This window comes from Cornus florida, unplaced genomic scaffold, assembly GCF_030987335.1.
Source record: "Cornus florida cultivar Cherokee Brave unplaced genomic scaffold, ASM3098733v1 CherokeeBrave_3.0.0_Hap2_Chr06, whole genome shotgun sequence".
In the NCBI taxonomy this organism is placed as follows: Eukaryota; Viridiplantae; Streptophyta; class Magnoliopsida; order Cornales; family Cornaceae; genus Cornus; species Cornus florida.
Genome location: NW_026775576.1, coordinates 56901472 through 56923279, shown reverse-complemented (window position 1 = coordinate 56923279; position 21808 = coordinate 56901472). Strand labels below are relative to the sequence as shown.

At 37.2% G+C, this 21808-nt stretch overlaps 1 protein-coding gene across 3 annotated transcripts in view; it reads right to left on the bottom strand.

Moving 5' to 3' along the window:
- The window catches only part of LOC132311579 (uncharacterized), a 60862-nt gene that overhangs the window by 8518 nt on the left and 30536 nt on the right, over positions 1 to 21808 (bottom strand). For all 3 annotated transcript variants that reach the window (XM_059809561.1, XM_059809563.1, XM_059809562.1), the window contains 5 exons: positions 13077 to 13363; positions 12880 to 13001; positions 12673 to 12715; positions 12476 to 12567; positions 9492 to 9540 (listed from right to left, as the gene is read on the bottom strand). In XM_059809561.1, the coding sequence (XP_059665544.1) occupies positions 9492 to 9540; positions 12476 to 12567; positions 12673 to 12715; positions 12880 to 13001; positions 13077 to 13363 (593 nt within the window). The remainder of the gene's footprint in view (positions 1 to 9491; positions 9541 to 12475; positions 12568 to 12672; positions 12716 to 12879; positions 13002 to 13076; positions 13364 to 21808) is intronic.

The following is a 21808-nucleotide window of genomic DNA, read 5'->3' as shown; positions in this document are numbered from 1 at the left end:
GATCATCTATCAAGGTAAAAAAACTAAATCATCCCAAAAGCAAATAACATGGTTATGAAACAATATAGCTTACAATTTGTGGAATCGTAATTTTTTTTTTCCTAGTTGGTACTCACATACACTTGTCTCTTTCGAGACTTGAACCCCTAACCTCCCTTTGAGAAGTAAGAGACTGATACCTCTAAGCCACTGCCCGTTGGTATTTTTATTTTTTATTTATTTTTGATAAGTAAGACAATTGTATAGAAGCACTCAAAAGGGGAGCGAAGCCCAAAAGAACTACACAAGGCCAAAAAGGGCCTCTAAACTTTCAAAAAGTCCAAAAAATCAACAATCTCCTCTAAAGATATATTATTGCTCCCCGCAACCCAACAAAAAAGAGTGGAGATAATAGAGAACTTAAGCATAGAAATAGGATTCTCCTTTCCTTCGAAAGATCATCTCTTGTTCCTCTCAAGCCAAATACATCACCAGATAGACAAAGGCGTAACCCTCCAAGCATCCCGGACTTGGACCTCCATTGAACCCCAAACACACCAAGCATCAAATCCCAACAGTCCCTAGCCATGGTGCAGTGCAAAAGGAGGTGATCCACTGTCTCCTAGGCACGAAGGCACATACAACAACAGTTGACCACCACCTGATTCCTTCTCCTCAAATTATCTTGCTTCAAAATCTTCCATAAAATAGACGTCCAAGCAAAGAAGGCCACCTTGAGGGGGGACTTGGAGCGCCAAACAGCCTTCCACGGGAAAGGAGCCCCTGGCACCTCCGTAAAACACCTATAGAAGGATCGAACATCAAAACGACCCTGAGAAGCAGGGGCCCACACCCAACCATCAGAATCTCCACCCGTGATCTCCTGGCAATACAGGATTTCCAAAAAACCAATGGCGTCCTCAATCTCCTTATGAAGCAATATAGCTTACATACAACAAGGTCTACATCTCCTTTCTCCCTCCAACACAAAGTAAGGTTAAACATTCCTAAATGAACAATGTTGATCTTCAGAATTTTGGAGGGCAAGTTTTGGAACTCCAAGGGAGACGTGCATTAAATGCATGTCCCCTTACAAAGTTCGAGTACCCAAAAGGAACACTTAGTTTGGGACAGGTTTTTTCAATGCTTACTGATACTCGAATATACCAGTTGCACTAATTCTCCTTTGCATTTTAGTTGAGTACTCTGGAAATTAAAGAATTGCAATCCGGAGATGAAATTAGAAGCGGCAGCAAATTACACCCAAAAACTACAAAGAAAAATGTGATACAGTGGCATGTTTCTCAGGTGACTGGGAAACTACGGTAAACCCAATCCAAAATACATGGTAATGAAAAATAAAGCATAAAAACATATAAAGAACCTATTTTACTAGATCTAAATATCTAATACAGCGATGTCATGTTGGGTTTAAGAGTAACAGGCACCACCTCAAATACATACCCAAAGTAATGAAATACCCTTGCGTTATTTTTGGTATTCCTAAAATAACCTTGGTCATATATAATTTCAATCTCAGCAACTAAGGGTTCTAGGTTATTTTGTTGAAAACCAATTCTCTTCATCTTTCACTTGGTCCTTCGAAGATCAGAGACCGCCTCTCCAATTTTCATCTCACTGCCACTATATGGTATTGTGAAGCAAAAATAATTAATGGTGTGTTGGGAAGTGTTGGAAAAAAAAGTCAAAGAGTCATTCTTGTTTTTGGGTACTAATTAATCAACCTTTGGAACTACCAAGTGTTTACTTAGGGAAGTGGTAAAAATGTTATTAATGTTGTGTGGGAATTCTAAAAGCATTTTAGGAGAAGTCATGTGTGACATCTTGGATTTTTATGAGGTTTTTTAAATTGTTAAGTAAATTATTTTTCTTTGCAATTATTATTATTTTTTCTCTTGCTGCCACATGAATTTATTTTGCCTTATCCTTAATATTTAAAATGCATCAAGATTTACTTTCCTATTCTATGTGAGTTAAGTTGTTTTATTTCTATTTTTGCTGAATTTTTTTCTATAGTGGTATTGTGCTATTTTCCTTGTTTTAAGTACAAAGGTGGGTCCAATATGCAATTAGTTAGCTAAGTTGTGCGGGTTCACTATTAGAGGAAATTGTGGGGAAGCATTGTTGTTCCTCTGTATTTAAATTAGTTGGTGGGAGAAACTTACAATTTACACAAGATATATATATTAGTGGGAAATTAAGCACCAGTCAATATTCCTAGCATCCTAAGGACACGTTTGTGTTCTAAGGTTGACACCAAGACTCCAAGCTTAGGCCTTTCCACATATTTCTCTGCATGTAAGATTATCTAAAAGAAACTAATAGAAAGGGGAAATCGAGCAAGGAAGAGAGGAAGAGAAAGGGAGGCCGAGAAAGGCTGGGATTTATTCATCGCTATTTATTCATCTATGTAATTGGTAGGGATTCTCTAATTTTGCTGATTTGGGAGATTTTCATTCTCTAAAATTTCTTTGATAGTCCTATATGTTATCTTGAAATTACTTTGGCTGTAAGCTCATTAAATATTGCTCTCTAGTCGTAATACTTAGAATTTTTGAATGTCATGTTTTCTAATATGTATAAATTCTGATTTTCCTCTTTGAAATATTGAGATAAGCATTGTCTATATTCTGTTAAAAACTGATTTTTTTTCTTTAATTATTTGAAAAGAAGGGTACTTCCAGTTAAGGTTTTATAAAAATTCCTTTATGCATATTGTGTAAAAGTGAGATGTTTACTGGGTTGTGCATAAGAAACAAATTGAGTAGACTTCCTTCAAGTTTGAACTTCTAAGTTGGTACAATAAACATCATGAAAACAGATTTTCTTGCGTGAATTGAGATTAGGTGGGGTGAAGTCTCGGAAGGGAAAAGAGGGTACGAGCTACCCTAGGGTGAAAGTCCCAAAACCCGCAGCGGTAGACCCTTGTTTGGGTATTTGGGAGTTGTTTACATACCGATTGGTGTGAGAGTGACAGTGTGGGACACTCTGGGATGAGTTGAAGGTGTTCGATGAATTGTTCCAAAGAAAAGAAAATGTTTTTCAACAAAATTCCTGAATATTTTGTTAGCTCACTATGAGTTTTGTCTGTTCCTTTGTATGAAAATATAAAATTCTGATATATAACATAGTCTATAGTCAAATTATATTTTTTGAAAGTTCATCATGTGCACAAAACCTCATTGAGGCATCATTAGAGTTTTTCTACTGGGCGTTGTCTCACTCCTAACAATTTTCAGGTACTGTCAACCGAGATGGTGGACATGGAGATGCTAATTGTGGTCCATGACTTGCTTTTGCACTGGATATATTTTTGGATCGAAGCCTATGTTGCTTGATGAAATTAAGCTGATAGCATGATCAGTTTTTTTTGGCTCTCGTTATAGTAGTTATAGTTTGACTCCTGAAGCAGGTTGTAGAATTGTCACTTTTTGTGCTGGTTCGAAAATGTTAGCATGCTCTTCCATTGTGTATATTTGATTTTGGTGTTGTATATAGTTGGCTTAAGTTGTAAAGCATGCTATGGGGTTAATGTATGGGTTTAACCTATTTCAGGGTATTAGTTGTACCCTCTTTTATGTGTGTACCAATGTAGTTTTTGTGAATTGACTAAGTTTCTACTCATCTATATAAAGACCTTGGTGTGTAAATGTTATCCGTTTCCATGTAAATGGATAATTGTGTTATGTAGAATTTCCTTTGCTGCCTAGGGTATATTTATGTAATCAATGTCAAGTTTGGGTTCTCGTTATCATGAGTTATACTCTACGTCATTAAGAATCTGTCATCGGGGATGCACCTTTTATTTATTTTTATTTTTTCCTTGAGGTCAGCATTATTGTATACAAGTAATCTTGATGATGTGGCTGGGTGTTCAATAACTGGTAGCAGGGAACTAAAATAGTTAACTATCCCATAGCCAACAACGGATTATTTCTCCTTAGTCTTACTTGGACAAAATTCTTAAGAGGTGATGTCGTGTCCCGATTACTATGATATTTTTACCACAAGTACCCAAAGGAGGGTAGTACCACTCTGTAAAATATTGTGATTTTTGGACAAGCAGATAATTTTCTAAAAATCTGACTCTACCTGCTGTTCGTCCTTTATTCACTGCTGGAAAATAGAGTTTGGATTATTTATTAGGCTAACTTTTCGACTTCGTAGCATTATCAAAATTTCCAGATTTTAAGTTCTTCAAGTCTACTTTATAAAAAAAAAAAATCAAATCTATGGAATTTCTCTCAGTTCGCTATTTTTTTCAAATGAACAAAATTTACTGAAGGGTCTATGTCTAGCTTACATTTTATGCGTTGTCATACCTTGAAAAACTGTTTTCATTGGCTAAGATTAAGCTGCTGGGAGTGACCCGTCTATGTTACCCTCGGTGTCTACTTTCCAAATCATTTTTGTTTGCTCCGTTTCGATCTAAAATGAATTTTCTACGAATTTTTTTATTAACCGCTGCTTAGTTTTTCTACCAATTAGAATGAGCTGTCTTATCTTCTTTGGAACCGTAATTTTTTCGTGCCTTATAAATTTGGGGCATGACATCATGTGTCATTAAAAGTTGTATTATAAAAGGGAGCCCTCTTATTTGTTGTAACCAAGTCATAACCATTAACAATTTGAGTTATTATCGGTTTGTAAACTTCTCAAAAGGCTTTTCCCAAATTTCCCTTAGAAATCTAGGCTCCAACAGTGACTGGAGAATTTGTAGTCTTCCTTACTATTGTAAGAAGAGTTTTATTTATTTATTTATATTTATTATTATTATTATTTTCTGATTGCTTCATTGTGCCATTAGGGTATAAGCTAAGTTAGATCTTTTTCTCTTCTTTTTTTTCCATGAATAATTTAGATCTTTTTTTCTCTTCATCTATCACTTCATCAATATATTTAAGCTCTTTTGTTATTGACGAGCTTTTTTTTTATAGGTTTTTGTATTAGTTGGGAAAAGGATTTGTCTGTTCTAATGTGTCAATGTTATGAATAGTTTGTGTACAACCATGAGAAGATGATGGACACGAAGATCAGCAAAGAACACATTACAAATCTCTCAAGACTCAATTGTATATCTATGTTAAAAGCAAATGAGACTTTATCGACCATATTTGACCTAGTAGTGCTCTTTAATTGGCTCATAATTATGTTTTCAACTTGTTTTTTCAAAATTAGGGTTTAAATCTTGAGTTTTCTCAATGATTTCAAATGAGCTTGAAATTAGGAATTTTTACAGAAATAGAAGGGCTCAATCGATCAACATGTTCTAAAAAAAATCAGATTGCAGTCCAAAATGACTCAATCGAATCATCGACAATGTGTGTTTCAGGAAAATCTCTAAAACTATATTCTAAAAGGATTCTACGTTCTATACCTCATGGGACTCCTCTATTCACTATATTTATGGGGATCTAGTCAATCTAGGGCATTTATACAAGTATCTAACACAGTTGAGAGAATTCAAATTTTTAGAGAGAAAGAAAGCCTTGTTTCTCAATCTAGGATTTTCCACAGATTATTCATTATATGTGACCAAGGAATTCGAAGCAAAGAGTACATCAGAGAATTCAAACAACAACAAATCAATCGAGGAAAGCGTGAAGTTGAGGGATTGAACATCCATGGAGAGGTAAACCATGTGAGGAGTAGGCCTGTTGATGGATCAGCGGTTGGAAGGAGCAAAAAGATCTTACATAAGTCTGCGTTAGAAACACAGTTCGTTCTCCTCTCTTCCCTCCCTCCTCCTTCCTTCCCTCCTAAAAAACATAGCCCAAGTCTTCAGGCACCCAGTCTGCTCCATCAACAGATTCTGCTCCTCATACAATCTACTTCTTCAATAGCACTTCGATCTCCAGACCAGTCATCCACACAATCACTGAAGGTTGACTATTTGGTGTTGAATTTCAATTAAACTCAGGTGCAGTATGTTCACAACACATATATAACTCACCAATCTATATGCGGAATGATTGATGAATGAAAAATATAATGCTCTCTATTGTATTTTCAGTGTGTATAGGTCTTCTAAGTATTGTTGCCGTGCGTGTAGGTCTTCTAAGTAGTGGAGTATTTATATACAAAATAGAGAGGTAGAATGGTTGGGATTGTAGAGCTCTAAATAGAAAAGAAAATCATAGGTCAATCAATCGAGATCACATGTCAACCGATCATGTGCTGGCACCCTTGGATTGATCTCTCAATAAATCAAATTTCCCTGTACACTCTATGCATACAAAATTAAAATTAAAATTAATTTTTTTTTAAAAAAAAATAGATGCAGTAGTTTCCAAAAACTAGTGATGCATATCAAAGATGATTTTTCCAAACCAAAACTCAGAATAATAAAACCGCAATTGACAAATAGATGAACCCCAATTTGGCGAGTGCATATATTCTGTCAAATTACCTTTGTACCCTTAGCTTTGAAGATTACCAGTCTGCCCTTGGTTGTAATTTTACATCCGATTCCGTCCTTGGACAGGTGGTAACTAACATTACATTAACTTTCAAAAATCTAACTAAAGCCAAAATAAAAACTTAAAGGTTCTTGTTTTGATAAAAAAAAAAAAATTGCAATGTAGTCCTATTGACCTAACAAAACGAAAGAGATGTTTTCTTACAACAGATCAATACAATATGTTAACTGAGAGGCTTCCATCACTTTAGCAGCCTAAGAGAGACTGGAACAGGCTGGAAGCCTCCCCATTTGCTTTTCTTTCTTCTCTCCTTTTCAACTTTTTAAACCCTCATCTCATGCGAAATAGATTGAAGCCACCCCTGTAATGTTTCTGATTTTCCTTCTTTTCCATTTTCTGGGAATTTTCCCAATTTTTGGAATTATTTTCATCTTGTCTCGTTTTGTGTGCCGGACACCGTGGGGTGTGCCGGGTGTGTTGCGAGAGTTGGTTGGGACATTTCCTCGAATTCAGGACTCTTAGAAATACATTAGTTGCCATTTCGACATTTTTCCATTTTTCGGGCAAGAGGTCCCAGGTGGGACCCGCAACCGGAGTGGTGGTGTACAGGGATTATTTTTCAGTTTTGTTGCATTTCATACATTATATTTTTATGCATAATTACTTGGTTAAATGTTTAAAAGTGTAATTGTAATATGGTTAGTATATATATATATATATATATATATATATTAATGTTTAAGGTTGATATTTGTTGAGGGGGGAACCACCATTACATTATATCACTGCATATGGCCTTTGGGTCATTAACTGACTCTCAATATCTCTCTCCCTCTGCTGCATTCTCTCCCAGTTTCCATTTTCTTTTTTCTTTTTCTTTTTCTTCAACCTTTAAGCTTAGATTTACCACAAACCATTGAGACTTCGATCTTGCCATAAAAGGCAAAGTTGACAAGCTCGTTGAGGACTATGTTTTGATCAGAGCAGATCTTGAATTGGCCACCCTTTGAATTTCGAATTTAGGGGCTGAATTGGGGCTTTTCTTGTTTCTTGAGGTAGGGGTGTTCTAATGCATGTTTCTTTGATTTTCATGAATTATCCCTTATGAATTTCGTTATTTGCATGCTCAATTTTGTGAATTTTGTTCTTGGCAATTATGGTTAAATGCATAAGATGTGATAAATGCACTCCATGGAATAACTGTGTCGCTATATGTGTTTTTATTCGAAATTTGTGAACGAGCATGCTTAGTATTAAATTGTCGTATGCCCTATATTCTCAATTGCCATGAAATTGAAATTTAATTGTGAAAAATTGATGCTTTGAAATTCTTTCAACTATGCAAGTATGATGTAGATGATATGTATGGGATTTTGTTGTTGAGTTGGCATTTGGAATCATGGGGAAAGAAAAAAAAAGGGGAAAAGTGTTTTTGAAAAGCAAAAGAAATTGTTTTGGGGGAAAAAGTTTTTGAAAAGGGTGAAAACCCGGACGCCTAGGAGTCACCTAGTGGTCCGTGGCATTAGTGTGGTCTAGAGGGTACTAGGGAGATACCCTAGCGTGGTTGAGCTACCTAGGCCAGATACGACGCCTTGGAGTTGCCTTGTGGTGGTGGATAGTTAGCCAATTCTCCTCTCGTAAAGCCTTGGAGTCGCCTTGGGTCGGATTGCACTAACGGTTTGAAAGGTGAAATCATATTGTTTCGGAAAATGGGGAGCGACATTGCATGGCATGGCATTTCATTGGCATGTATTGCACACTTGGTAGTCAGGTAACTTGAGTATGTATTTGTTGATACTATTACTATTTTTATTTACTTCCCAAGGCATGATTCCGTTCACTTACACTCTATTCTTTATGTGGATTCACGTGGTCGTAAAAGGTGTGTCTTAGACACTTCCTACTAAGCAGTTGGCTCACCCCATTTTATTATTAACAATTTTCAGGATGCGGAAAGGAAGTGGCGGATGACGCTCCTCCACAGGTTTTGATAGTAGCGGACTATTGTGACATATTTTGTAGCTATGATCTCATTTTTTATTACTATTATTATTATTATTATTATTATTATTATTATTATTATTATTTTATAAGCCTTGGGATGACACGTATATTATGTATTGACATAGGAAATGACGGTAGTGTCCTTAGTTGACCTCGGGTTCGGGTAAGGACCCGGTTAGCAATTCGGACCCTTGGGTTCGGGTTGTTACACCCTCACTCTTCTTTATCTCTCCTCCTCTCTACAATGTGCTAGTGAATCGTTTCAATTGCTAGCTTGTTATAGATTTTGTTCTTTGACCATCAAAACACAAATAAACAAATGCAAACACCATTTATTTATTCCGATTAAATAATCAAAAATCATTGAGTCAAGATAATATTTCTTACAGATTACACACTGTACTAACTAGTCTTATTATAAACCAGATCCTAATGATAGGTTAGCACAAAGTATCATCTGTCTCTAAAGCAACATAATCTGTACACAACAAAACTTCGTGAAAAAACAATTTTAATTGCACTTATCGGAGACCACAATCTGCACCTTCAAACCCACATTTTTAATCATAGTCACAGACATCAGCATCCAACTTATATGAACAGATACTTTTATAAAAAAATGTGCACATACATATATGTACAAAAGATAATATGATTTATCCCAAAACAAAAAACCTAAGGGATGAATATTTGATTGTGAGCAGTGCTCCTATTGGAGGGCTTTCTTTCCTCCGCCACTTGCAGATCCTTTTATTTCTCCTTAGTTGGGCTCTTTTCTTGCAATAGTCTAATAATAATACTACACTAATGTAAGATTGCACCTCATACTAGAAAATCCATACGATCTCAAAATTTAAATGCATATCATTTAGGAAGACAAACAAATAAGAAAATCAGTTCTTAATTAGTAAGAGAAGCTAAAACAGGTGCAAGAAATCCATTTACTGATGACAGCAAGTTTGCAATTTCAGCCAGTGTTTATGAGCAATCATTTCTATTTTCCAAAATACAGGTAGAAACACGTGTGCATGACAAAATACAAGTCAAGTATCAATTTCATTAGCTTACCACAAGTGATCTTTCTATGCTCATTGGTGAAGACCTTAACTAGTTCACCCTGGAATTGCAAAAGGAAAAAAAAAAAAAAAAAGTAGAGATTTTAGTTTTACGTGATTATAAATTTGAGAACAGTACTGACACTTTGGTTTTATATCAAACAACTATGCTGCATAATCATCATTGACACGAAGGCGGATTCTGACTATTGATATAACCCAGTACGCAATAAGTATACCATTAGCATAAAAATGTGCAGAAATGGTTTTTGACAAATACATATATATATATATATATATCTCGAAATGTAATATTTTAGTAACTTTTTGAGACCAGCAGCACCAATAAACAGCTAGAAGCATATAATAAAAAAATTCAGGCCCAACGTGTAAAACCATTAATCCGAACTCCAGACCGAAAAAAACCACAACCTTTCAATCACTTTGCCTGGTTCACACGCTAACAAGTGTCATTAAGTAGCCTAAGGAGTTCTAGATGCCTAAATTTTCAAAATGAGGTCTCCTAGGAACCTACCACATACTATTCTCAGGTGTTTCCTGCCAATACAATGGTCAAAGTGTTGGTATATGTTAGTAGATATGATAGTCACGATTTATGGAATGACTTACCATATTAGTAGAGATTTGATAGCCACAAATCATGGTATAGAATATGCCATAGAATATGATGTGATTTGATTTAGATTTGATTTAATTTCCTTTCTTGTAATATGAGCATGTACTCTTTTTATCTTTAAATACTAGAGATGTGAATGAGTGATTAATCTCATTCAAGCCTTTACACAATTCTCTCCTTTTTGTTCTTTTTATATTTCTACTTAATATCAGAGCTAGGGTGGTCCGACTGCAATGAGGCCATTGCGAGTTCGGCACCACCCTCTCAAGAATGGTCTAAGGGTGACATCACCCATCTGGGAGGTGTCGCGTAGGCAGGGTGGTTCGACCTCAATGAGGGCGTTGCGAGTTTGGCACCACCTATTCAAAAATGGTCTGAGGATACATAGTTGTTTCTTTTTTATGGTATGAGGAGACATTGTTGATTCTTTCATCTACATTGTTTAAACATACGCATGAAGGGGAATGGTCTGAGGAGATATTGTTGATTCTTCCATCTGCATGTTTTAAACATGTGTATGAAGGGAAATGGTCTGAGGAGACATTGTTAGTTGTTTACGGTCTGAGGAGACATGATTGGTTGTTTATGGTTTGAGGAGACATTGTTGATTGTTTATGGTCTGAGGAGACATTTTTGATTTATTGATTGACACTTCATTTGAGAGGAAATCATCGCTAGTAAAATTTGCACTTTGTAACTTGTAGATTCTGAAGAAAGGTGCTAGCAAGACCGTGTTTGAAGATGCATTGTCCAAATCGGTTGTCTCAGATATCCACACACCAACTTGAGGGGGAGTGTTAGCAGATATGATAGTCACAATTTATGAAATGACTTACCATATTAGCAGAGATTTGATAACCACGAATCATGGCATAGAATATGCCATATAATATGATGTGATTTGATTTAGATTTGATTTAATTTCCTTTCTTGTAATATGAGCATGTTGTCACGGGTTTAGAGTTTCAGCACCACTCTAGCTACTCCCGTGCGGCACTAAGACGTTGCTTCTACTCTTGCAAGTACTTGGTCAGCCTAACTCCCGTGCACAGCTTAGCCAACACACTCCCCTCGTGCACTTACTAGTGTTGTAGTGGCCCTCGTCCTCTCCTCACTTGGCTTGCACACTCACACACACTAAGGCACTTAAGTTGGCAAGGAAAGAACACTTCTATTACTTCAAAGAATGCTTTGTACAAGGCTAGCACTCAGACTCTCTACAAGGCTCTTAAGGCTCACTCCAGGATTTGTTGGCTACAAAATGAAGTCCTACTCCTATTTATAGGCATCCCCATCCCTAATGGATGGCTAGGATGCATTCTAACCAACGGTGGAGATCGATTCTCTAGAATCTTCTCCCACTTTCTTCACACTTCCATACTTATCTACTAGTATCTACAACATTCTACAACTCTCCATACTACTCCACACAATTCTGGAGAACTCTACAATATACTACACATATCTAGAATCTTCCACACAACTCTAGACAACTCCGGAAGACTCTAGAAACTCCACTCGCCATGCAGTTGCCATGCAACGTCCTCCTCAGCGTCTGCGTGTCGCTTGCATGACACAACCTCCATAGGCGGGGCGTGACAATGTGCTCTTTTTATCTATAAATACTAGAGCTGTGAATGAGTGATTAATCTCATTCAAGCATTTACATAATTCTCTCCTTTTTCTTCCTTTATATTTCTTTTGTATAGCATCTAAAGATAGGGGGTTACATAAACTGGTTTGAAAATGGCTTTTTTTACTTGGCTTGCAGCCCTCGGGAGGATTCTTACTTTAGACAATCTTAGAAGGAGACGACAGATTGTGGTAAACTGGTGCTGCATGTGTAAGAATGCTAAGGAGACGGTAAACCACATTCTTCTTCACTGTTCAGTGGCAAGGGGCGTTTGGTCTATGTTTTTTGCTATGTTCGGAATGTATTGGGTGTCGCTCGGTTCCACAGTCGACATAATCGAGGCTTGGAGAGGGTGTATAGTGAATAGGCAAGCCAGGGATGCTTGGAGGGCCACTCCTATTTGTTTATTGTGGGGCTTGTGGTGCGAGAGGAATAGGATATCTTGTGATGGAGAGGAGACTTCTATTTGGTCTCTCATGTACATCATTATTAGTTCTTTATTCTTTTGGGTAAATGGGCGAAATTGTAAATCTGTGGGGGACTTAGTGGATTTTGCTGATAGCTTGAGATTATAGTTGGCTGTGGTTGGGTTTTTGTGTGTTCTATAGGGAGCGCTCCCCTCTTGAGCGCCTTTTAAAGAAACCTTAACAGAAAAAATAATAATAAAAATAATAAATAAATAAATAACTGCAAGAAATTTTTTTTTTCCCCGGCTGCAAGAATGTACCTTGCGCTTCCTGTTATCCAGAGGCTGGACTTCAATAGCAAGGAGTGTATTAACATCATCAGCAGTAACAAGATAGTTTGGTTGCTTTGCCCCTGCCATAATAAACTTCTCAAGAGCTAGACAAATTTCGGAAAAAAAAAAACACAAAAAGAGGAAAACATTAAACAAAAAAAAAAAAATCAAAAGAAGCATAATACCATCTATGTAGTTGACAGACCCATCTTCCAAGTGGCGAACCCACTGTGAGGGCAAAAGATAGCAAATTTTAAAATGAGTTGCATGAAAATCCAACAGAAAACCTCCCCAAATTAGGCATTTCATGGTTTTACTTGGCAAAGTTTGACAACAAAACGTAATGATAAATGAGATAATAGAAAAAACTGAAGCTAGATCCAAAGAAACACCTCAAAGTTGCAGCTTGTTGTTCCATTAATAGAGTATCCGCTTGCTTGTAGTTTCCGTCCTGGAAAAGCGTCACCGGAAATTTGGAGGCCATCTATTGCTGGTAGTGGATCATCATCTCCAGCTGGACATTGCAGTGAATTTAGTGCAACAGCAACGCTTAATCAACACAAAAGACAAAAGCGCAAGAAAGTCTCACCCTCAGAGATAGAGGAGGAAGGTTCTTCAAGAACCGGTGGTAAATAATGAGGATATGATGAGCTGGGATCATTCATTGCAGTTGTATAGGGAGAATTTCTTGAACCCCAATTAGAAGGCTCTATCTCACTTTGTTGTCCCTCTACATAGAAATCATCGACCTCACTTCTGCTGACAGGGTCACTAAAAGTGACTTGTTTATTGGTGGTCTCTTTGCCGTAATGTGTAGAATGCAATTCATCCCGGCTTACAACAGGAAGTGAAGGTACATCCTGGGATGTGGTGTCCCTGTAAGAATATTAGAAACATTAAAGCAAGACCAAAATTGACACAATCATTATAATGTCGATAAGTAATTGAAATATGCAAATTTTGGAAACATTCTATCTCCCTATGTAACATTACAAAGATTACAAAAGAACTTCTGCACACAATTTTATTGGTAGAAATAAATTTATTTCGATAAATGGGGAAAAAAAGGGAGAGAAATTGTCCAACAAGGTACTGAATCACCCATATATTATCTAATAGAATGTCGAAACTTTTTATTAAAGAAGCACGTACACTTCCACAAAGAAGCAGAGTATATGTTGAAACACCATATAAAATCCAACACATGCCTATACTCGCACACTCCAAAAAAAGGCCACAATTTAATGTAGATTTTCTCACTAGGCTGACATGCCAACAAATAGTTGGACATCCATTGGACAAATAACATAATAGAAATAATCGGTAATGTGCAAAGCTGGACAAGGTGTCATACAACAAAAAGAGGAAAAAGGAACAGAACAATAACCACTATAAAATAAAAACAAAAAATCAACTGAGACAGATTATCCCTCACAACTCAAGCGATCTAGACCACATCATATCCAAGAACTCCACCCTGCCATCATGCAATTCGTGGAGGCAAGGGAAAAAGAACATTCCCTAACTTAATGATCACAGTTCCAAGAACCTCTTCAAGTTTACCCAACCAAAAGTCATCCCATTCCACCAAACGATGGGTCACTCTTAAAAAGACTGCCGTTTAATATCATCTAGCACACTCAAGATCTTTGCTTTAATAGCCTCAATTCAACTGACCAGTTTAAATGCTATAATAGAAATTATTCCCCACATCCATGAAAAAACACCCGTTCTACTTTGTCTCAAGTCTCCCAAAAGAGCAACAGAGTTAATTTGAAGCACCCAAAATGAATGAACTTTCCAAAGACCAATGGTTAACTTTATGAATAACATAAAATGAAGCATCAACCCATTCTCTTGGATTCAACAAAAGAGGACATGTTTGAAATCCTTCATAACTGAAAAAATTGAAGCAATTTTGAGCTAGAACGAGCAAGATAATTTGAAGGTTTAGATTCCATTTCGGGAAAAGTGTAAAACATGAGGTCTGCTACCATGTCCATGTTCATGAAATATAGCTCTGAACACAGTTTTACATCATACACTTCCAGAATTTCAAACCAAGCAAAGTGAATACTCTTGGTAATAAGCTAACAGAGTCGATTTAACCATCAAATGTCCTCCTCATTGTGAAGGATAATTCCAAAATATTCTAGTGAACTTCTTCTTCCATAAGCTATGCGAACCTCTGCTGGAAAAAAGGTTACTGCAGAATTACATTTGATAAAGCCTCGCCAGTTTCTTGGGAACATCCAGTTTACAACAAAAAGCTTTAAAAATGAGATCCAAATGTTACAATATATCATCCGCAAATAGTAAAGTGAGATCATGTTCACAAATCTACACACAATGCATTGGATAAATGAGATTCAACCCTTGTTTATTGGGTGATCTATAATCTGAATCTTACTGAAAAACATTGTCTGGATAAAGAATGCAATCTTACTGGGTTTCTTCCCGGCATAAGTATGCCAACTAGAAGGAATAAATAAATAAATTTCTGCATGCAGATGCAAATGCAAACAGGGAGAGAGGTGTCCTGACTTTAATCAATCTCTTGTATCCCACCCACCAGTCTCGTGTATCAAATTCATGGCATAAACGATTCCAGTCAATTTGAGAGGAAAGAGTATCATTCTGTAGTATAATATCTAAAAATCCCTCAAATCCCCAATTGACCAGATTTCCTCAAGAGCAACCACTGAATTTGGACTTGATCGCCCTAGTCGCAGAGGTTTCCAACATATAGTACTCTCATTGCTGGCTTCCTGCAGGAGCAATATTTTTCCAATCCCTTGTAATTTAACTTCAAGTAAGTGGCCCGCATCTACTCTTCTTGAGAACAATTGCCCTCAAAATTTCCAGCAATCTCTTGCTCTAAAACATCCAATCATAGCCAAAGAGACCAACAGGCCTGTGGCCTAGCGGTACAAGGCTCCTACTTCCCAAAGGAAGTTAGGGGTTCGAACCTCAGTGGAGGCAGTGTGTGTGAGTCCCAACTAGGGAAAAAGAAATAATCATAGCCAAAAAGCCCCCAGCTGAAAGGATCTAAACACAAAGCACAAATCAAATTAAAGATAAAGCACAAATCAAAGAGACTAAACCACAAAGCAAAAGCTTTGAAACAATGAATAGAAATGGGTTGGTAGCCCATTACTCCTTTTGCAAATAATAGATATATTCTAGCTAAGGGCTTCATAAGGTACACTAACAAGAACTTGTAAAGTAAACCTTAATTGACATTACATATGCAGTGAACCAATTTGATCAGGGATGACTTGGGCTCAATTCGTACAAGGGTCGGCTCAATTTGAAGCCCAAAGGGACATCAAGTAGGTGGCCCGCATCTACTCTTGTTGAGAATAATTGCCCTCAAATTTTCCAGCAATCTCTTGCTCTAAAACACCCAATCATAGCCAAGAAGCCCCCAGCCAAAAGGATTAAAACACAAAGCACATATCAAATTAAAGATAAAGCACAAATCAAAGAGACTTGCTAGCAGATATGTTAGCCACAATTTATGGAATGACTTACCATATTAGTAGAGATTTTGATGTCTCCTTACACATTTCTATATTGCATTTCTTCTATCTTGTATTTCTTCTTGGTATCAGAGCCAGGGTAGTCTAACTGCAATGAGGCCATTGCAAGTTCGGCACCATTCATTCGAGAATGGTCTAAGGAGATATCGCCCATCCAGGAGGTGTTGAGTAGGCAGGGTGGTCTGACCTTAATGAGGGCATTGCAAGTTCGGCACCACCCATTTCGAAAATGGTTTGAGGAGACATGGTTGCTTTTGTATTGTCTGAAGAGACATTGTTGATTCTTTCATCTACATTGTTTGAACATATGTATGAAGGGGAATGGTCTGAGGAGACATTGTTGATTGTTCTATCTACATATGTTAAACATGTGTATGAAGGGAAATGGTATGAGAAGACATGGTTGGTTGTTTATGGTCTGAGGAGACATTGTTGAATGTTTATAGTCTGAGGAGACACTTTGATTTGTTGATTGGCACTTCATTTGAGAGAAAATCATTGCTACTCAAATCTTGCACTCCTCACCTTGCAGACATTCTTACAAAGGGAGTCCGCAAGATTGTGTGATTGTGTTTGAGGATGCATTGTTCAAGTTGGGCGTTTCAGATATCCACGCACCAACTTGAGGGGGAGTGTTAGCATATATGATAACCACGATTTATGGAATGACTTACCATATTAGTAGAGATTTAATAGCCACGAATAATGGAGTTTGACTTTATTTACGTATATGTCTAGCCATAGAATATGTTGTGATTTGATTTAATTTCCTTTCTTGTAAAATAAACATGTGCTCTTTTTACCATAAATACTAGAGCTGTGAATGAGTGATTGATCTCATTCAAGCCTTTTACACATTTCTCTTCTCTTTCTTCTATATTGTATTTCTTCTAGACTCAACCACAAAGCAAAAGCTTTGAAACAATGAATAGAAAGGGGTAGGTAGCCCATTACTCCTTTTGCAAATAATAGATATATTCTAGCTAAGGGCTTCATAAGGTCCACTAACATAACCTTGTAAAGTAAACCTTAATTGGCATTACAGATGCAAATGAACCAATTTGTTCAAGGATGACTTGGGCTCAATTCATATAAGGCTCGGCTCATGTTCGTTCGTTCATTCATTAAGTAAATGAACCTAGCTCAATTAAGGTCTAGCTTGGAGATTTCAAATCTTCAACATGCTTCCATAGTTCTTAATGAACCGCTTTCTTAAGTAGCATCATTACTTGGTAGTTTTCAAGTCACTTCGATAAAACCCCACCAAAAAAAATCACATGCTTTAAGATGGACAAAAATTCTAACACTCCATTCTGCATAATTATAAAAAATAAATTTTAGATCTTTCTATTTTTCATTAAAGTATTAAGGGTGTGTGAAAAACCATTAGAACTGGTAAACTAGACCAGACAAATAGTCTGGTTCTGTGATGGAACAGCTCGATTCCGGTTCTAAAACATAACAAACCGTTCATTACAGTTTGGTTCTCGATTTGGGGTCCAAAAGGATTCAACCGAGTTGTTAGTAACAAATAGATATATATTATATAAAAGATGCAGTGTCTAAACATTGCTTACTTTCAAACAAAGTTGTTGCCATAAATCGAGTTCAAGTGGCATTTTCTCCCTAGTTGTTTAGATTTGATAGATCTTTTCTACATCATCATCATCATTTGCCTATTCTAATCTACCAATTAAAGAATGTCTAGCATATAAAAGACTTGGAAGTTAAAAAATAAATAAGTGATAAACTTAACGATTGCTTCTTCTCATCATTATTACCAATATGAGTAGAAATCCACCAAAACCCTAATCCTGATGTGAAGTTTTATCTATCTATGTTCAGAATTTATCATATCAATGCATACAAGAGAGACCTATAAACGGAAGTCACGAATAAATGATCCATTGGATTATAAGGATTAGATCAGATCAAGAAATAATCTTATCAGATTAGGACCGGATCATTCTTGAATGAATCTGTTGAAATATATAAATATTTCTATATAATTGTGGAGCAAAATCCTCCACCAATCACGGTGATCCGATCAATTTCCTTCCAACTATAAATATTTCTATATAACAGTGGAGCAAAATCCACCACCAATCACGGTGCCTCCTTTGACTGTTGTACATCTCCCATATCTTTTACCTTTACCATGCCTATTTATAGGCTCTTTGTACTCAAACAACATATACATCTGAATAATAGAAATGTAGCCCTTAGTAGGTCTTTGTCCATGGATGTAGGCCTTAGTGCCGAACCATGTAAATCTCTATATTTTCCATCTTCCGCTTACTCTTGATATACATTTTATATTTGCATATTCAACTTATTTGGGCTGCCGATTTGTTCGGCAGTAATGTTCTTCGCTTTTGCCGTGTCTCCAACAGTTTTTTATTAACTTGCTTGGGTTACCAGTGTGTTCGGTAACATTGTCTTCGTCTTGGCCATATCTCCGGCAATTTTTATCAACTTGTTTGGGCTGCCGGTGTGTTCAGTAGCATTGTCCTCGCCTTTGTCGTGTCTCCAACAGTTTGTTGTTGACTTGTTTGGGCTGTTGGTGTGTTCGGTAGCATTGTTCTTCGTCTTCTCTCTTCTCTCTTCATCATTCACACTTGTTGTTGCTCGTCATCTTAATGACAAGTTGGGCATTCATACTCCAACTTGAGTGGGAGTATTGAAGATTTAATGGAGGAATCAGTGGAGGAAAATCTTTCAGTAATTGATGTTTCCTATTATTGAAGATTTGGTGTTACTAGAGGAATTAGGAGAAAAATCCTCCTTGTTTCCTATTTTTTAATTCTTTCCATTCTCATAATTTCTTATCCTACATAAAGGAGCCTCCACCATTGTATTATGCATAATTTGAGAGAGCATTATAAAAGTGATGTAGCCCTTTGGGCTCTTCGTGCTATGAACGTAGACCCTAGTGGCTAAACCACATAATTTATGTGTTCTTCTTGTTTCATTTCTCTCTTCACTTCTATTTCATAATTTACAACATGGTATAAGAGCCTAGATGTTCTTGTAATCCCATCTAGAATTTGAGGAGGAGTACTGATATTATTATCATGAAGCATATTCTCTCTGCCTTCACATTCCTTTCTCTGCGTAGTTCCGGCCAGTTCCTAGCCAGTTCCGGTTGGTTTTCCTGGCATAGTTCCGATCCGTTTTTCGGATGGTCCAGCACCTCAGCGTTCCCCAATGTAGTTCCGGCCCATTTCCCGGCTTTATTCCCGTCATTTCCCGGCTTTGTTCCTACCATTTTCCTGGCTTAGTTCTGACCATTTTCCTGGCTTTTCCCGGCATTGTTCTGGCCATTTCCTGGCTTAGTTCCGGCCATTTTCTCACGCAAAGTTCCAGTCATTTTCCCCGGCAAGATCTGGTCATTTTCCACAGCAAGATCTGGTCAATTTCTTGGCTTTGTTCTGGATAGCTTCTCATCATCTTTCGAGGCGTTTCTTTGGCAAGTTGGGCATTCATGATATTCATGCTCCCAACTTGATGGGGAGTGTTGAAATATATAAATATTTCTATATAATTGTGGAGCAAAATCCTCCACCAATAACGGTGATCCGATCAATTTCTTTCCAACTATAAATATTTCTATATAACATTGGAGCAAAATCCTCCACTAATCATGATGTCTCCTTTGACTATTGTACACCTTCCATATTTTCTTACCTTTACCATGCCTATATATAGGCTCTTTGTACTTGAGCAACATATACATCTGAATAATAAAAATGTAGCCGTTAATGGGTTTTTGTCCATGGATGTAGGCCTTAGTGCCGAACCATGTAAATCTTTGTTGATTTACATTTTATATTTGCACATTCAAATTTAACAGAATCCATATCCAATTTGTTATTGTTGGAAGTTGTTATGTCAGAGAATATCATTATAGGAGTGATGAAATCACTCCTTGACATAATATTGACATGATTGGGAACTTGGGGAGGTCGTTGAGTTTTTGGCCCTGCTGTACAAGTAGGAGGTGGAGGGTGCAAGGATGGATGAGATGGTGTGGGTGGGCTCACCGAGGGGACTGTTTAAGGTCAGGACGTTCTATCATTTGTTGCCGGTGATCCCAGGTTTTTCCTTCCCTTGGAAAGTGATTTGAAGGTCGATAGCTCCTTTGAAGGTGCCCTTCTTTGCTTGGTGTGCAGCCCACAGTAGCATTCTCACACTTGACAATCTTAGAAGGACACGACAAATCGTGGTTAATTGGTGTTGTATGTGCAAGAAGATAGAGGAATCAGTGAATCCTCTCCTTATTCAGTGCCCGATGGCAAGGGATGTTTAGTCTATGTTTTTGGTTGCTTTTGGCATGTTTTGGGTGTTTCCTAGAACCACGGTGGATTTGATTGAGGCTTGGAAAGGGTGTTTGGTGGAGAGCTGAGCCAAGGTTGTTTGGAGGACCACTCCCCTTTGTCTTTGGTTGGTTTTGTGGCACAAGAGAAATAGGAGACATTTTGAGGGCAAGGAGACTCCTATTTGGTCTCTCAAATACACTATATTGCATACTTTGTTCTTTTGGGTTAACGAGCGGAATTGTAAATCTTTGGGGAATCTTTTGGATTTTGTGGATAGTTTAAAGCTTTAGTTGTTGCCTTTTGCGTTTTGTGTATTCCTTTGGGAGCGCTCCCCTCTTGAGCGCCCTTCTATGAAATTTTGACTTATCAAAAAAACAAAAAAAAAGAGTATGTTTAGGAATCTGTCCTATATCATATTTATTTCACCTATAAATAGAGGTGATCATTGTATACAAAAACTATTAGAGAATATTATAAAAGTGATGTAGCCCTTTGGACTCTTTGTGCCGTGGATGTAGGCCTAGTGGCAGAACCACGTAATATCTTTGCGTTCTTCTTGTTTCATTTGTCTTTACTTATACGTAGTATTTTATTATTTACAACATGGTATCAGAGCCTAATTTCTCTCCTCTCTTGCTGCGGCTGCCTAGGTGCAGAAAAACCCTTGGGCAGCGCTTAGTGTGTGCAACAGTGTATGGAGGATCTCTTCCTAGGTTCGGACCTCTATTTTGGGGTATTCCCTAAGCGTCTGAAATGTGTTAAGGTTCTCTCAGTACTATTTGTGACTTATTTAGGCTGTCGGTGTGTTCTGTAGCATTGTTCTTTGCCTTCACAGAGTGTCCAGCAATTTTTATTGTCTTGTTCTTGGTCTACGTTTGTGATAATTTATCGGTGGTGACATCATCGTCACCACTATAATTAATGCTAATTGTTAATTGCTCGTGCAATGGTTATCATTCTCATGTGTTGGCAATTGTATCTATAGATCGCCATTGTTGTTGGACTTTGTGGTAATCATTCAATTGTTAATCATCGTTCGTGTGTTGATCGCTTGTGCAGTGGTCATTGTGATTGTGTATTGGCAGTCATTGAACGTCGTTGAGTCGCCGAGTTGCTAACTGTGTTGGTCATTGTTGATCGTCGTGGAGTTACTAACTATATTGCGGATAGGATTTTGGATTGAGTAACGTCGTTATGCCTACGTGTTGGCTACATATCATCACAAAGAGGAATACACTATGGACATTCTCAAGTTGCCAATATCTTCACCAAATTGTTGGAAAAAATCTGTTTGAGGATTTGATATGCAAGATGGACATTATTTGCATACACGATCCAGCTTGAGGGGGAGTGTTGGAAGATGTTATGTTGGAGAATATCATTATAGGAGTGATTAAAGCCCTTAAATCACAGATAGAATATTGATATGAGTGAATCATGGAAGTGATTTTAGGAATCTT